Source organism: Eschrichtius robustus, chromosome 2 (assembly GCF_028021215.1).
Source record: "Eschrichtius robustus isolate mEscRob2 chromosome 2, mEscRob2.pri, whole genome shotgun sequence".
Lineage (NCBI taxonomy): Eukaryota > Metazoa > Chordata > Mammalia > Artiodactyla > Eschrichtiidae > Eschrichtius > Eschrichtius robustus.
Genome location: NC_090825.1, coordinates 107647947 through 107664817, shown reverse-complemented (window position 1 = coordinate 107664817; position 16871 = coordinate 107647947). Strand labels below are relative to the sequence as shown.

The window sequence follows — 16871 nt, the reverse complement described above, 5'->3', positions numbered from 1 at the left end:
CATTTTAGCAAATTTAGCAATTTTGATTTAAACTGTCAGTGATTCAGGGTACTCTCTTTCCTTGTAACTTAAAAAAAAAAGAGTATGACTCAATTTTAGCACTTTCCTTTATATATATTTTTTTCTGAAAGTTTCTGTCAAATTCAAGCATTAACATTATAGCAAATTTTCTTTCAAAAGCTGTTTATTTGAAAGACTTGAACAATTAGACTTTTTGAAATTCTATCATTTCATTCCAATTATTCTATAGGTTATTTGGTATCTATTAACAGAGAAAGACAGCAAAGAAAGAAGAGAAAGGAGTGTGTTCATTCTCTTTTTTATATTTATTTTATCATTAACTTTAAACAAAAACAGCCAAAGAGGCTATTTCTGTGGTCACCGAGGAATGGTTGCCAGGACTTTGCAGACAGATTACAATAATTTCTCCTTATTCCTGGAAAATCAGATCTATCATGATCATAGCAAACATATTAAAGGTAAAGATTAAAAAATTTTAGATAAATGATTGTACAATCACAAGGGTTGAGCAAGCTAATCCTTCCACTCCTAAACGATATTTTGCACTAATGGCAACATGATTTATAAGGGATTTTGAAGAAATTATAGCAGCTCTCTGATTCTTAGTTTTCCCATTTCAAAATGTGAATGATCATCATATTGATATTTACCTAATAGACTTTTCAGAGGTTGAATGAAACTAAGCACAATGCATAGTCCTTGGCAAAGATTTAATAAAGATTAACTATAATAAAAATACTAATAACAAATTATATATCATTATATTAATTTTATTAATAAGTTTCCAGAAATCTCACCAAAATTCTATCCATTCTGATCTTAACTGATCTGTTTCTTTAAAACTTATTTTGATAATATGTTTTTAAATGCTGTTTTTAGAAGAGAGAATTTAGAAAACTATGCTACGTAGTGTTGTGTGAGCCCAGTTAATGCTTTTCTATGCAATAAAATAATCAGTTCCTGCAGATTTTCTCTAATAATGCCAGATTTTAAATTCAACCTTTTTTGGATTCAAGGAGTTTTAAATCCAGGCTTGGGAAAAAACAAAACAAAACCTCAACAACTCAGAGTGTGTACTGACATGCTAAGACTGTCATTAAATAAACTGAGATTTTATATGAAGATGCAGTCTGAAAATTGCAAAAGGAGGAAAAAAAACAGACCTTGTGAAAACTTTTAAACAACTTACTGGTTTTAAGGATTTAATGATGTTATGCCATTCAAGGAAAAAAAAAATCCAGTGTGAAAGCTGTCAAACTTCAATTGGTCAAGTTGTTTTGGCCTAGGTGAAGGGTGTTTATTTTTCCCCCGAGTGCATATCACAGCTCCTCGTCCATTTAGCAGTAAGCTGGCATTGAAAGGCTGGGCTAGAGTTCACAGCTGACTAAAAATATTCTGGGAAAGACCCAGATCTAGACTTGCACGTCATTTAAACTAGACACGTCTGGCAGATGAAGAGAAATGGAAACAGATATGCAAACCAAATTTGCATACACAAATCAGTGAAATTTAAAGAAAGCATAGTATAATAGTTAAAAGTTCATCCCCTTGCAGATAACCAGGTCTCTGGACAAAACTATGGAGAACCTGCTTTTCTGTCTTCTAGGTGGTGCTGTGTTTCAACACTGGGCAAAGTGTTTAATGTTTTGTTTAAACTATTATACAAAATATTCTATTGGGTTTTACATAAAATGATCTTAATGCTGCTTTTCATGAATTTTCTAGCAGGATGTTTTGTTTCATTTGTATTTTTTAGCTTCAAAAAATTATATTACGCATGATTTAAAAAACTCAAAATCTCTCATATCGAATAATTCAGTCTGATTTATGAAAATGCTAAGGAAATATATAATATAGTTTATTTCTGGGACAGTACATGACCTAAAAAATTTGACTATATTTCTATTCTCTCAAATTTCTACGGGAATATGCCTAGGAAGTTGATGAAAACACCCAGTTGGAAGAGGTTCATGAAGATGACAAAGGAAACATTATTCTCTAAACAAATCTTCTTGTACATACATTGTTAGATGAAAGAAGAGGAAGAAAGAAGGCAATAAACTGTCTCCATATGCAAATTTGTGACTGTAAGGATATTACATCCTTCATTTTTTCAATAAAGAACGATGGTGGTAATTTCATCCTTTAGGAACTTAGGAAAGTAAATAATTGAAATATATTATATATCATCCTTCAAAACAGTCTAAAATTCTAGTAAGTTGGTATTTAGCTTTCCTTCCCCATCCTCCAATTCCTAGAAAATATTTTAAGTAAAAAACATACATTTCTTGGTTTTAACCAAATCATTTATCAACTCTTGGATCTCCGTTAATATAACCGTAAATACAGATGATAGTAGAGAAAAGGAGAAGAAAGAAAACAGGCTGCTTTTAATTTGGAAAATGCTGTCTATAAATAGTAGATAAATCCCTATCTTCAAAATCATTTTGAATTGGGAGTTCCCTGGTGGTCCAGTGGTAAAGAATCCACCTCACAATGCAGGGGACACAGGTTCGATCCCTGGTCAGGGAACTAATATCCCACATGCCGTGAGGCAACTAAGCCCACAGGCCACAACTACTGAGCTCACACGCCTCAATGAGAGAGCCTGCGTGCAACAAACTACAGAGCCGATGTGCCTTGGAGCCTACGTGACACAACTAGATAGAGAAAACCCGCACGCCACAACTAGACAGAAGCCCATGAGCCGCAATGAAGAGCCCGCGTGCCGCAACTAAAGACCCGTTGCGGCCAAAAATAAAATAAATAAATAAATAAATAAATAAATAAATAATAAATAAATCTGTTAAAAAAATCATTTTGAATCATAGAATTCTGGTCAGCACCTTCTCAGACTTAATTATGTACTCTTAGATGAACTAGTTATACAGCTAAATTAACATCACTAGAGTGTAACACATTACAAAATTCTCAGCTTTGTTTCTTGGTTTGCCATGTACTGAGCTAGCAGTGTTTAGCGCGAGGTTGCAAGCATCCAAATATTTTATCCCTACAGCCCTCAACTGCAGAGTGTTGGAAGCTATTGTCATGATGGCTCCTACAACAGCTGGAACAGATGGATAGCTGAAGAAGCCCACATGGCCTGAGGAACTGAGAAGTTCATTAGTTATTTCAATACACAAAGCATTACAGAACCACTAAGAGAATATCATTAGCACAATTATAGGGAAATAAAACATTTATGTTTAATGAGTAATTACAATTTTGATTGCTGAAAGAATAAGTTTATTTTAGAGAACTAAAGAATGCAATTTATTCTCATAAATATCAGAAGAAAAAAATAGTAGAAAAATATTTAGGACACCAGATTATAAAAATGAACAGATTTTATATTGCTAATGAAGAACTAAGTAAGACAAATGGGTTGTGTGATGTTTGAAGACATGTGGCTGAATATTCGGTTATCTCTATTTATTACTGCTTTTGTGTTTCAGGGATGATGGAAATTATTGCTGGTGCAGAGTTTTATGACTCAAGCAATAAATTACTCAGCATAATACCATGAGGCTTGCCCAATGTACATACATTATTGTACTTTTGTGTATAATTTAAAAATAAAACAAATCCAAATTCTGACGCTCCATGTAAGCTCACAGAAAACACATTTGTCAGTCTGTAAACAACTGACTGATATTCACAGAAGTTCTCTTTCAAGGAACCATTTTCTTACTGATTATATCTAGTGATAAAATATTTCTAGTCCTTTTTTATTATTTGGGACTTAATTTGTACATTTTTCTTTTTCTCATTAAAGAAATCACAGAAGTAATATGACTACATGCTGTACATTTTTCTTTTTCTCATTAAAGAAATCACAGAAGTAATATGACTATACGCTTATGTCAAACAATCCAGAAATGTCAGGAGAAAAGTTATATTCACCCTCACTTCCCATTGCTTTATTCCATCCATCAATTCCACATCCCTCCCAAGAGTCAACTGCTAATTATAGTTTGGCGTTTATATTTTCAAACCATTTTCTATGAGTTTAAAAATATATACTCTGTGTGTATACTCCCATCTGTATGCAAATTGTTTTTTTCCCTAACTCTCAAATGGTATCATATAAAGTATCAGTTTTTTCTGACATGTCTCTATACTAACTATCATGTCTTGTAGATGTTTTCAATTTAATACATATATATTTATCTCATTCTGTTAACAGCTACACTGGAACCATTCCTCTCCTGATGAATATTTTTGTTGTACCTCATTTCTCACCACAGCAAGTTGTATCCTGACATAAGCATGTGTGTGCGTGTGTTTGTGTGTGTACATGCACACGTGCCTATCTTTTTGCACAGGTGTAAGTATTTACTTAGGACAAAATTCTAGAAGTGGAACTGCTAGATTTCCATTTCTGTCCATTTTTCAAATTGATGTGCTTTTAAACTAGCCTTCTACATAATTTAATTTTTTTCACTAAGTAATTCACCCCAAGTAATCTTTATGTTGTTGATTCTTTTCAAATGTAGTAAAAATTCATGTTCTTCAGAGGCAAGTTTTCTGATCTTACATCTAATGAGTAAAGTAATAACTGTTCTACTTTCCCTTCATAGAATAAAAATTAGAAAATTATGTAAACTATTGAATGGTTATCTTTTGATTAAATTAACTGTAATTATAAGTTTATATGGGATCTAACGCCTTAATATTCTTCAAGAAAATTAATTTTCAACAGCAATTGAAATGATCTGGAAATGTGTACTAATACGTTTCCATAGCCTTATGAAACACATTAGATTAAACAACTTAGACAGCCAAATGTTTACTAATCCCCCAGAATATTTTATTTATGATGCTTGAAATGACAAGGAAAAACTATACCTGGTGGCTCTCCTAAGACAATATTTTATACTTTAAAGGATTCATTAGCTCTGAGTTTTACTATTTATGATTTATTTGTGAATCTTTTACTTATGTGTAATATAATAGTAAAATATTTCATTTTTGTTAAAGTCATACATATATCCAACTCTCCACATTGTCATAATCAACAATAAAAAATTACTGAATTGATATTTTAAAAACCCATGGATTTGCGAAAATGTAAGTGTTAAAATTGAAAATAGAGGAAATGCTGAAACTTGATATATATAGAAAGTATTACACTGGTGTTAAGAAAGATACATATGTAACTGGCAGAAGAAAATGTCTTACCAGTTACACTCATAACTAGTAAGGAGAAAATGCAAGTTTCTTAAGTTTCACTTAATATTCTTATTAATTTCAGGCAGCACCAATGACTTACCTTACCAGTGTCACAATCGGTTCCGTCCATTGGTGGATCTAGTTTGGTTCTGCATTCTTTTTCCCCTTCTACCTTGCACCACAACCCTGTGCAAATAACATGCTGAAAACAAGGGTATAATAACTAATAAGGGGAAGGCATCACATTTTTGAGGTTAAGTCAATAAGGAGCTTTGAGAGAGCTCTTTTAACAGAACATCAGAAATGATTTGAAGAAAAATATACTTTAGGTACTTTTAATATTAAACTTATAATTGAAATAGTGTATGGCTTATTTATAGTGATGAGAAGACTGATAAAAATAGAAAATCTGTTTCATAAATTTAACTATTTTAAAATTTCTTTAAATAAAACACATGTGATTACGCAAGATTAAGTAGCTACAGCAGAAAACTGTAAGCTAAAAATCATTATTTATACTATTATATGAACCAGGCTGGAAAAATTAAAGTAATGAGCTTATGGTATGAATTTAGTGCCTCCTATCTTAAAGCCTGTCCTCACTTGTGCTCTGCTGTATGCCGACAAACCATGTTAGTACTTCATTATTTCATCACATAGCCTTGGCCCCTGATGCAATACAGAGACTCTCAGTGGGCATATTTCCCTTGTTATCAGTCATTTTTACCTCAGTATGAATGAGTTCTAGGTACCCAGAATACATTTAACTTTGTCTAGGGAAAAGTTGAGGGAACAAACAAAAAATAGTGAGATAAAACAGCATAAACACAACAACATTGAAAGAAGAGAACTCTATACTTGTGGCCACCCAGAGACAGATAAAGAGGCAAAACTACCACATTCTTAAGGACTTTCTATTTCTATAGGATGGCTGAAGTTTTTTAGATACAAGCATGTTATTAACAAATTACACAGAAATATCAAATCCATGTGGCATACTTAAAGCGACTGGAGTAATCTATCTTGAAGATGATAGTGTGACTATCTATCCAGATATTTGGAGTAAAGGCTGGAAGAAGGCAGGTTGATAAGGACAGAACAAGTAACTGTTGATGTGAAAGACAGTCTTGAAAGGGTGAGAAGACCAGTCAGATGGGAGGAGGCATATAAGGGTAGGGAGTAGGGAACAAGATTTTAAAGACAGAAAAACCAGATCCTGAATGCCAGGACTCCATATTTGGAGGGAAAAAAGAAATCACTCAGCAGTTGACCAGCAGGTTGATAAGATAAAAAGGCTATTTTAGGGGGTTTACTCTGGCAGTGGTGTTCAAAACAAACTGAAAATCACTGTAAAGTTAAAATTAACTTATGACTCAAATCTACTAAATACTTTGGGGATCATAAATTTAAACTAAGATTTCAAGCAGGTCTATTACAACTCTCCGAAGTTTTTACAACTCCCCAAATATTATTCTCCTATTCTTTCTTTATTTAAAAATTTAGATTTCTGAAATGTTTGTAAAGCTCTTGAAAATTCAATAGTCTACGGCAGGAGCGTGATATATTCTATTTACACTATTTTATGTGCTGTGACAGTTTTTCTGCTTCAAAATATTTCATACAAATACATCTTATTATATTTAGGATATGATTTAGCTTAATTTCTGTGCTTTTATTTCACATATAATTTACCAAAAATTCATCCAGGAACTAATTTTAAAGAATGCCTAAATGAAATAGCTTCTCTGCAATATTTTAGACTCTTGAAAATAAGCAGAGAGGTTAATTGTTTATCGTGTACTTTTGTGGACACATTTATATTTGAATTAATAGATATCTAACCTGAGAATTTTAGTTCCTAAAAGTTTTTTTTTTTCCTCCAAGACATTCTTGTTAATGGTATTTTATAATTATGGGGTCAAATGCTGAATTTTCCACCAAAGAAGAATTTTGCTTTATTAATATTCAATAAGGCTTAGTTGTGCTATAACATGAGTTATTTTAGTCAAGTTCATTAGTTAACCAATGCATATTGAACTAAAAAGCAAATCTTGTCGATGCTGTAGTTTTAAAATCATACTTGCTTGTTGAACACTGTGGTGGTCTAAATTCTGACCTTCCACCATTATCTGCTATTCAAAACAGCAGGTACTCTAACTGATTCCCACTTGAGGCCCTGAGAGCATAAAAGCAAACCTGGCAGCTTTTCAAGATAAGCACAGTCATACAGAATATATCTCTCATAGAGATCTCTTTACCCTTTATGTTCTACAGTTCTTTTGGTAAGTAAATTATAGCCTCATTCTGAAAGATAACTCAGATTCAGGATTCAAACCAAACTGTAAAAAGTAAAGCAATAAAATAGTGAAGAAATAGGATGGACTGTTTTCTCCTTGAGAAGTGCAACATCTCAGATGCGTGATGTTAGAGCTATGTAATACCAAGCCCTTTCTTAAGAGGAGCAGGACTGGGTATTTTGTTAGACCCAAACACTCTGTATGTTACACAGGCCAGAGTCAAATCTTCTTTTCAACTTAATTACTGAAATCACTTACTATGGCAATTAAGAAAAGAACTTCAAAACTTAAAATGCTGTGTACAGGAATCCAGGACAGAAATGTACAACTCAGCATTCCTTGCAAACTAATAAAAATAATACAACATTCCTTTTTTATTCCTCTATAATAAGAAATGACCCTTAAAAGCACATATAAATTTGGATGTTTATCTCAAGAAGCCTTTTAAAAAGTTTACATGAAAAAAAAATATTTTCAATGGAATAATTTAAATGGACATGGATTAACTGTCCATGTATAGATATCATAAAATTTATCTTCAAAGACAACCTGTGCCCATGTCTTTCTTTATAGCAAATAGTTCCATTAAGATGTTTTGAATTTTATGTTAAAATAAAAAAATCTTAAGTGCATATGCATGGAAGTAGCAATTAAATCTCAGACATGTAACTCCTTGCTCATCCATAAATTATCTTTCAAACTACAGTCTCAATAATGTAACATTTGATTGCAAATGTAATTCAGTATGGAATAATATTTTCAAAAACAATCTTTTCTATCACAGAACAGCTTGGTATTATCAAGGATGGAAGAGAGGAAAAAAGTAAGGGAGAGAGAAAGAGAGGTATTAAAAAAATAGAATACAAAGACTCAAAAGAAATAAAAAAAACTGAAATCTAGTTTTTTATGAATACTAATAAAATTGAAAATTAATCAAGAATAAAAGAGAAGGCAAAAATAAACACTATTAGGAATAAAAAATGAAGGCATAACTACAGATGACATAAAGTTTAAACAGAAGTAGGAAGACATTATGAACAGCTTTATGCCAAAAAACTTTAGAATGAATATGAAATAGAAAAATATTTTTAAAAAATTTACAAAAAACTTGCTAAAATGGACCTAAGAAGAAACAGAAACACTGAAACTATTGTCTAACCATAGAATAATTAAAAGTGACTGTTGAAAATCTTCCCACAAAGAATACATCTGATCCAAAAACTTAAATTGTCAATTTACATAAACTGTCTAGAGAACAGAAAAAGAGGCAATATTCCTTAACACACTTTATGATACCCAAACCAGAGAGGAGTTTTAAAAGAAAACGAAAATAGTGATCTACCTCATTTACAAACTTAGATTTAAATATTCTACACAATTTTTAACAGACAGAATCCAGCAATCCATGAAAAAAGGTAATGTACCATCACGATCATGTTGGGTTTTTCTTGGACTGCAAGGCTCCTATAATATTAGAGATTTGATTAACATAATCAAGCACATCAAAAACTTCAAAATCTGTGATTTTTGTATCTCTAGATACAAAGCTTGTGACACAATTCAACATCCATTCATTGAAAAAAAAGTTAGCAAACTAACCACTGAAGAACACATCTTCAAAATTAATGGACCTCTGGACATCTATAACAATTAATGGACCTCTGGACATCGTTAAAAAACCGTGAAATGTTGAAAGTTTCCTTTTAAGATTAGGAAAATAGCAAAGATGGCATCTTGGCACAAACATAAAAAAAATGAATACATGATGTATTCAAAGTGGTAAGAGGAAAAAAATAACTGTCAATCTAGACTCCTGAACTCAGCTAAAATTTTATTCAAGACTGAAGGTTAAATAAAGACCCTTTCAAGGAAACAAAAAGTGAGTGTTTACCACCAACAGATCTTCCCAAAAGGAACTTCTAAATGGTGTATTTCAAGAAGAATACGACCTCATAGGAAAGGGCTGAAAAGCACTTGTGATCAAAGAACCTGACAAAAATGAGGATAAATCTAAATAAACATTGATTACATAAAGCAATAATAATTGGACTTTAGCCATTATTATTAACCTTTTTAATGGGAAGAAATACTAAAAATCTAGCACATTTACATCTCAAAAACTTTATCCCTTAGCAGCAATGATTTGACCACTGACAGTTAAATATTTAAATTTGATGTCTTCTCTTTTACCTCCTTCACTCCATATACTTCATGACTGCTAGAGGTAGATGTTGAGTAACAGACATGGGAAGAAAAATGTAGTCTACACATAGCCAACAAATGAAGCAGCACGCTGCAAAGGACCCCTCAATAGAACACATCTTAGAGTGTTAAAGAAAATCAAGGAGTATGAAGAAATTTAGAGAAAGGAGAACTGTCAATACCTAGTTAATGAAGCCCCAAAGAAAAGAAAAAAAAGTGGGAAGGAACTATTTGAAATATTTGAAAGAAAAATGATCCAGAATTTCCTTGTGTGAAAGAGAAATATAAGATAAAAATATTCCTCTTCTGGAATGGTGGAATAAGTTCCCAGAAGACCAACCCTCCTGCAGCTAACAACCATAAACTGTGGAACAAATGCAAAAAACAACTTCCTGGTGGTTCTGGAACATGAACATAGGCAGGTAAATTGTTTAGGGGAGCTGACTGGCATAAGTTGAGTTCACCATCTTTGTGGCTTTGACCTGATAGTGGTTTGTGGTCATGGCATGACACAATGGCTAAAGCAACATATGCCATCTTTTTAGACTCCTTAAGACAGAAACTGATGTGGTCAAAGCTGCCAAAACCTGAAGGGACAATCCCAAAAGGAAGAGAGTCAGAGAAGTTTAGGTCTTTAGGTGGCACCTGTACCATACATGCAAGGGACACACCCCAAATAGCCCAGATAAGGAAAGAGTGAGCTGATCCAACATATGAGGTGCTATCCACAGTAGGCAAGACAGTTTCCAGTTTGAGTCTAACAAACTTAATTCCCTGTGAAAACAAAAACCAAAACACTATTTGGAGGAATATAACAGAATCCAGAGTATCTGCTGCAACAGGGGTTAGCTAACTCTTTTTTTTTTTTTTTTAAAAGATTCTCTTCTTATTTTTTTTTTTTTTTTAATTTTATTTATTTATTTTATTTATGGCTGTGTTGGGTCTTCGTTTCTGTGCGAGGGCTTTCTCTAGTTGTGGCAAGCGGGGGCCGCTCTTCATCGCGGTAGCTAACTCTTTCTGTAAAGTGCTAAATAGTATACAGTTTAGGCTTGTGGGCCACACAATCTCTGTTGCAACTATTCATCACTGTCATTGTAGTTTGAAGGCAGCCAAAGAGAACATGTGAACAAATGGGGGTGACTGTGTTCCAGTAAAACTTTATTTACAAAAATAGGCAGACAGTCCCTACCCCATAGTTTGCAAAAAATTAATGTATTAATATATATAATATGTTAATGTATTAATATTGTAGAATAAAAACATATGTGTACACAAATAATCATTCACAAATCTTCTGAGTAGCCTTACTCATAATAGCTAACATCCCAGATGTCTACTAAGAGGTGAATTGATAAACAAAACTGTTATATGCCAGTGGAATACTATTCATCAAGAAAAAAGAACTAATTACTCATACACATAAAAAGATACAAAGAATGTCTGACTTTTGAATGCAGAGGAAAATTTGGTTTCTCCAATGTAAAGTAGGAGAGGAGAACAAGAGTAAAAAGTAGAGCATAAATAAGAAACACAAACACAAAATAAGCTGACAATAAAAATCCTAAAAAACATTAATTTAAATCAATGTAAAAAATGTTAAACTAGCTGATGAAAATACCAAAAAATGGTTACATTGGTTTAAACAGAAAAATATAAAATCTAGCAATTCCTTTTCTCTAGTAAACACACCCATCTATCCATACCCATATTAGTATTTATGTTTTATTTGGAAAGGTTGAAGATAAAGATGTGACAAATATTAGCCAGGATAATGGTTTTAATGCCAGACAAAACAGATTTTAAGACACAAGTCATAAAAAATGCAGAGGAGAAAAACAGATCAACAGATGAAAAACCATAAATATGTATGCACCTATAATATAATTCAACATTATATAAAGTAATAACAGACAGAAATACAGGGAAAAATAAATAAATCAGTAGTTTGAGTTGGATATTTTAACATGTCTGTCAGTTACTAATGGATCAATCAAACCAAAATAAGCAAACAGATATTTTGAATAATAACATTAATATACTTCATCTAAGATCTAGTGACAGATAATGAACTTCAAAAACCACACATTCTTCAGCAGAAGACCTAAATAGACATTTCGCCAAAGAAGATATACAGATGGCCAACAGGCACATGAAAAGATGCTTAATAGCTAATTAGTAGAGAAATGCAAATCAAAACTACAATGAGGTATCACCTCACACCAGTCAGAATGGCCATCATCAAAAAGTCTACAAATAATAAATGGTGGAGAGGGTGTGGAGAAAAAGGAACCCTCTTACAGTGTTGTTGAGAATGTAAATTGGTGTAGCCACTATGGAAAACAGTATGGAGGTTCCTTAAAAAAATAAAAATAGAGTTACCATATGATCCAGAAATCCCATTCCTGGGCATATACCCGGAGAAAACTCTAATTTGAAAAGTTACATGCGCCCCAATGTTCATAGCAGTACTATTTACAATAGCCAGGACATGGAAGCAACCTGAATATCAATTGACAGATGAGTGGATGTAGAAGACGTGGTGTGTGTATGTGTGCATGCGTGTGTGTGTATATATACATATATAAACATAAATATATGATGGAATATTATTCAGCCATAAAAAAGAATGAAATAATGTCATTTGTGGCAACATGGATGGACCTACAGATTATCATATTAAGTGAAGTAAGTCAGACAGAGAAAGATAAATATCATATGATATCATATGTGTAATCTAAAAAAATGATACAAATGAACTTATTTACAAAACAGAAAGAGACTCAGATATAGGAAACAAACTTATGGTTATCAAAGGGGAAAGAGGGGAAGGGATAAATCGGGAGTTAGGGTTTAATGGATACACACTACTCTATATGAAATAGAGAAACAACAAGGACCTACTGTATAGCACAGGGAACTATATTCAGTATCTTGTAATAACCTATAATGGAAAGGAATCTGAAAAAGAATATATATATACACATACACACACACAAAAAAACAAAACAAAAACAGCACAACTTAATTGGAGAACTTGATGGATTCAACCACTTCAAAATTTTAAAATGACATTGTATAAAAAGTTAACACACAATGACATACTTTAAGGAAGTGTCACCTAGAATATAGAACATAGAAAGAACTCCTGCAAATCAGCAAGAAAAACAGAAAGTTTAAAAAATGGGCAAAATGTAAATAGGCAAATTACAAAGATAGAGACCTAAAAAATAAAAGCCCACGTCAATAAGAAGTCGTGAAAAAAAATTAGTCCTAAGGAAAAAAATTAAAGAGCTAGATTATCTAGACAAATAATTTGCCATCAAACTCATGTACTCACATACCGTGTAGGACTAAAGCTCAAAGAATAGGATGAAGTTTTGATTAGATGGCAAAACAGGCAGATTCAATTCCTGGTAGCTTTAACCCACCATAACTTTATTGATCTTATAGGAAGAAAGGACAATAAAAATCTTCAACTTCACCAATCTTAACAACATGATTTATCAATGATACTGTATTAGTTGCCTAAACAACTACTTTCCATCAAGGGATATTTCATGGTTTTTTAGCCCTAATTCCTATTGCCTCTGGAATTTCACAATGCCAAATCAGAGACTCAATCTTCTAGAATTCTTCATAAGGTACTCATTTCAATGCCAGCCTGTTCATTAGATCAAATGAGAGATTTTAGAAGTCCTACATACTTTGATATATTAAGTCGATATAAGAGAAATGTAAAACTGGAACTTTACATGGTACTTTCACTTTAAGTCATCATATGATTTAATTACACTAAAAAGTTTTCGATACAATATAATATGTATGCAACTCACATTGTGCCTAGTCCAAAACCAAAGGCAGAACCTTAAGTTTCCTGGAGGTCTTCATTTTTAAATTTTTTTTTAGCAAACTTCCTTCTTACTCAAATGTAACTCTCAAGCAGCCACTTCTTATTGGTTCTAAGGAAACATCCATACCTCTGTATTCTTAGCCAGGCTAAGTAATTTTAGGCAGCTATTAGGATGACTTGATGCATTGTAGCTGGCTCAGCCACAAGACGTCAGATGGCCTAGAGGCACCAAATGCTTAGGACTCAGGAATAAGGTCATCCGAGAAGTTAGCATATTCATGCAGAAGAGTGAGCAATTATTGCTGAGGGTCGAGATGTTTCACAAGCATCTCTACAGCTATGCCTTTAAACATTTTGCAGATGTAAGCTGCTATCCTAAGGGTAAATTTATATCATTAATTAGATCAGCATGTACATAATGTTGGAGTCCCTAGTGCTTGTATATAACTATTTGTCAGTAAGAATGGAAGAGCAATATCTAATTCAAATACTATGGGCCAACTACCATTGTCTCATATTGTACCAGAAACACACATGTTGAAAAGTTGCTGCAAATCTTTACTCCATGCAGCTCAACACTTATTTATAACTGAACGGAGATACAAGATGGACATAGGATGCCTGATTAACTCATGTGTAAGCTGTGAAACATAAGCTACATACCCTTATAGGTTATTTATGGAGCCATTGAATTAATATTTTAGATGGTTATCTTCATATTCTCTGGACATATTATATATCTAAGAATCAACTATTTCTATGAGTAAGATTTTAGAGTTATTATTCCATCATTCAGTTGATTCACTTATTAATTTAACAAATACTTATTGAGCACTCTTTTAGGTGCCAGAGGTACAGTGATAAAAAGGACTGACAACTCTTTCGATGTTATGGAGCTTGCCTTCTAGGAGATTCGTTTTGTATAAAGTCTAGGTGACAGACTGGTAGATATGGCGACTTCACGTGTACCCCTCTGAATGTGTACATGAGTGGCTTAACGCGCTGAACTATTCTATCTTCTACACTTATAACTACTTCCTCTTATATTTTTAACTTCTACCTCCTTACCCTCAGGTGTTCAGGGATGCCAAGAAAGCATCAAGTAACAGTGTCCCAAACCCAGTGGGAAAAACATGGCAATTGCATATTCTCAGACTTCATTTTACTCCCCTTGTCTTCAGCTTTTGTAATTTCTAATCATTTCCACTTTGAAAAATGTCTTCACTTAGCCTCCAAGATCTTACTTTCTCTTGGTTCGATTCCTACCAATAGACTTCTTCAGAGTTTTAACTGTTGCTTCCTCCTTATTTTCCTAACCTCTAAATATTGTAGTGATTAAGTTCTCAGTCTTCGAATTTTTCCTCTTCTAACTCATTTCCTAGTGTCATCATTTAGTATCATGTCTTCAGTATCTCCTACTTGTTGAGGACTTCCAGATAGATATCTATTCTGGACCTACAAACATCTCTACTTAGATGTCCAATGGACATCTTAAACTTAAAACATGAACCTAACTCCATGCCAGTGCATTTGCTTTCTGTTTCTTCTTGCTACATTTTTCCCAAGACAAATGCATGGCTGGCTACCTAACTTCCTTCAGATTTCTAAACAAATGTCACTTGCTTTAGGAAGCCTTCCCAGATCATCCTGTATAAAATAGCACCATTCCCATCCCCCCATCCCTGGCTGTATTCCCTGTCTTTGTTACCTGAACTTATACTTCTCCAAAACACTTATTACTAACTGACATATTATATATGTATGTACTTATTGTCTGTTTCCCCAGCTAAAATTAAGCTCCATGAAGCTGGGGGTTTCTTCCTACTGTGTTACTAGTACACAGAACAGCACCTGGAAAGTAGCTGGAACTCAATAAATATTTATCAAATCAATGACTGAATTTTTAAATAATCTCTTCTGTGGCTCTATCTACCTATTTACCTACCTACCTACCTACCTACCTACCTAATTTCTATGCTTTACAAGCTGCACTAATTTGGGATGGAAATGATTTTTCAAGGGTGGTATCACAATGCTGTTTTGGATTTTGGAATGAAAGAAGTCCAGCCTCTTAGCCCTAAGAGACTTCGAAAGATAACATAGTTCCATTACTTGTTCTATAGAGTGTGGCTTAGAAAGAAAAAGAGTTTTGACTAAGGTTACACAACTAATAAGAGGCAGAACCACTGTTAGAGCCCAGGCTTCACGCCTTTCCAGCCAGTGCTCTCCAACCAAACCCCTATTAGGAGGCATTGCTTCTCCTTGGCTGCCCACAGCAGCCCAACCCTTTCGGGCATTATTTTAAAATTGTCCTTAATGAAGATTACACACAGATAGAACTAGAGAAAAATCTGGTTTTATGAATAAAAATGTCACATATAGATAATTTCAGGGGAAAAAAGGAGAACATTTCTGGATACTTAAGACCTAAAACTTAATTCTGTTTGCAAAATGCCTAGTTTAAAACAAGGCAACATCCTAGGATACTGAGAAACGGATTTAATATCCCCTAACAAATAGTTATACTGTCAGAGGTGGAGAAAAAATCCATGAAGGTAGGTTAGTGAGAAACAACCAAAAAATAGAGCAAATAGCCTAGAAAAGTCTAAAAAAAAATCAATTAAAATACTTCTTGACCCTGATGGTGTAGGTGCTGTAAGGGATAAAGCAAATTCAGTCTAAACACAGGACCTGATCTAAGGTTTTTCCCATACAAAGACACAAAGTAAAGAAGTCTGAATTCCATAAGAAGCAGTAGAGCATAGTGGTTACATATACTCTATTCTTTGGATTTGCATCTAACACTCCCTCTTCATAGGTGTAATAACTTAATTGTGTTATTTAACTTCTACAGGCCTCAAACTGTTGATCTGTAAAACAGGACTAAATATCAACTATGGCATATAATTGTTATAAGAATCAAAATAGATCATAAATCTAAATGATTTACACACTGTGGCATCCATTTTAGAGTTCAAAATATTGTGGAATGGTACTAGTAAAATTTAACTAACTGCAATATATAATCAAAAATAATTTCTAAAATTTTTAAAAATAGTATTTATGAAAAATGATCTAAAATTTACCAAAATCACATTTGTAGTTGATCATTTGCTGAATTTTTCTAACACTTAGGGTACTTCATAAAACATGAGCATTTTTCATTTATCAAGTCTATCAATTTTCTGTACTACATGAACTGAAACCATCTCCTATGCAATAGTATGATAGTAATCATAGGCAGCCTACTCTGTTTTCCAAAACATGATAATTTCAGCATGTAGATGTGTTTACCTACAAAACCAAACTTGTGGACCTCAAAACATTCA

At 33.1% G+C, this 16871-nt stretch overlaps 1 protein-coding gene across 1 annotated transcript in view; it reads right to left on the bottom strand.

The window, feature by feature from the left end:
* Positions 1 to 16871, bottom strand: part of ADAMTS19 (ADAM metallopeptidase with thrombospondin type 1 motif 19) — a 296035-nt gene that overhangs the window by 112961 nt on the left and 166203 nt on the right. Inside the window, exon 11 of the mRNA XM_068534394.1 lies at positions 5294 to 5395. Coding sequence (XP_068390495.1) covers positions 5294 to 5395 — 102 coding nt within the window. The remainder of the gene's footprint in view (positions 1 to 5293; positions 5396 to 16871) is intronic.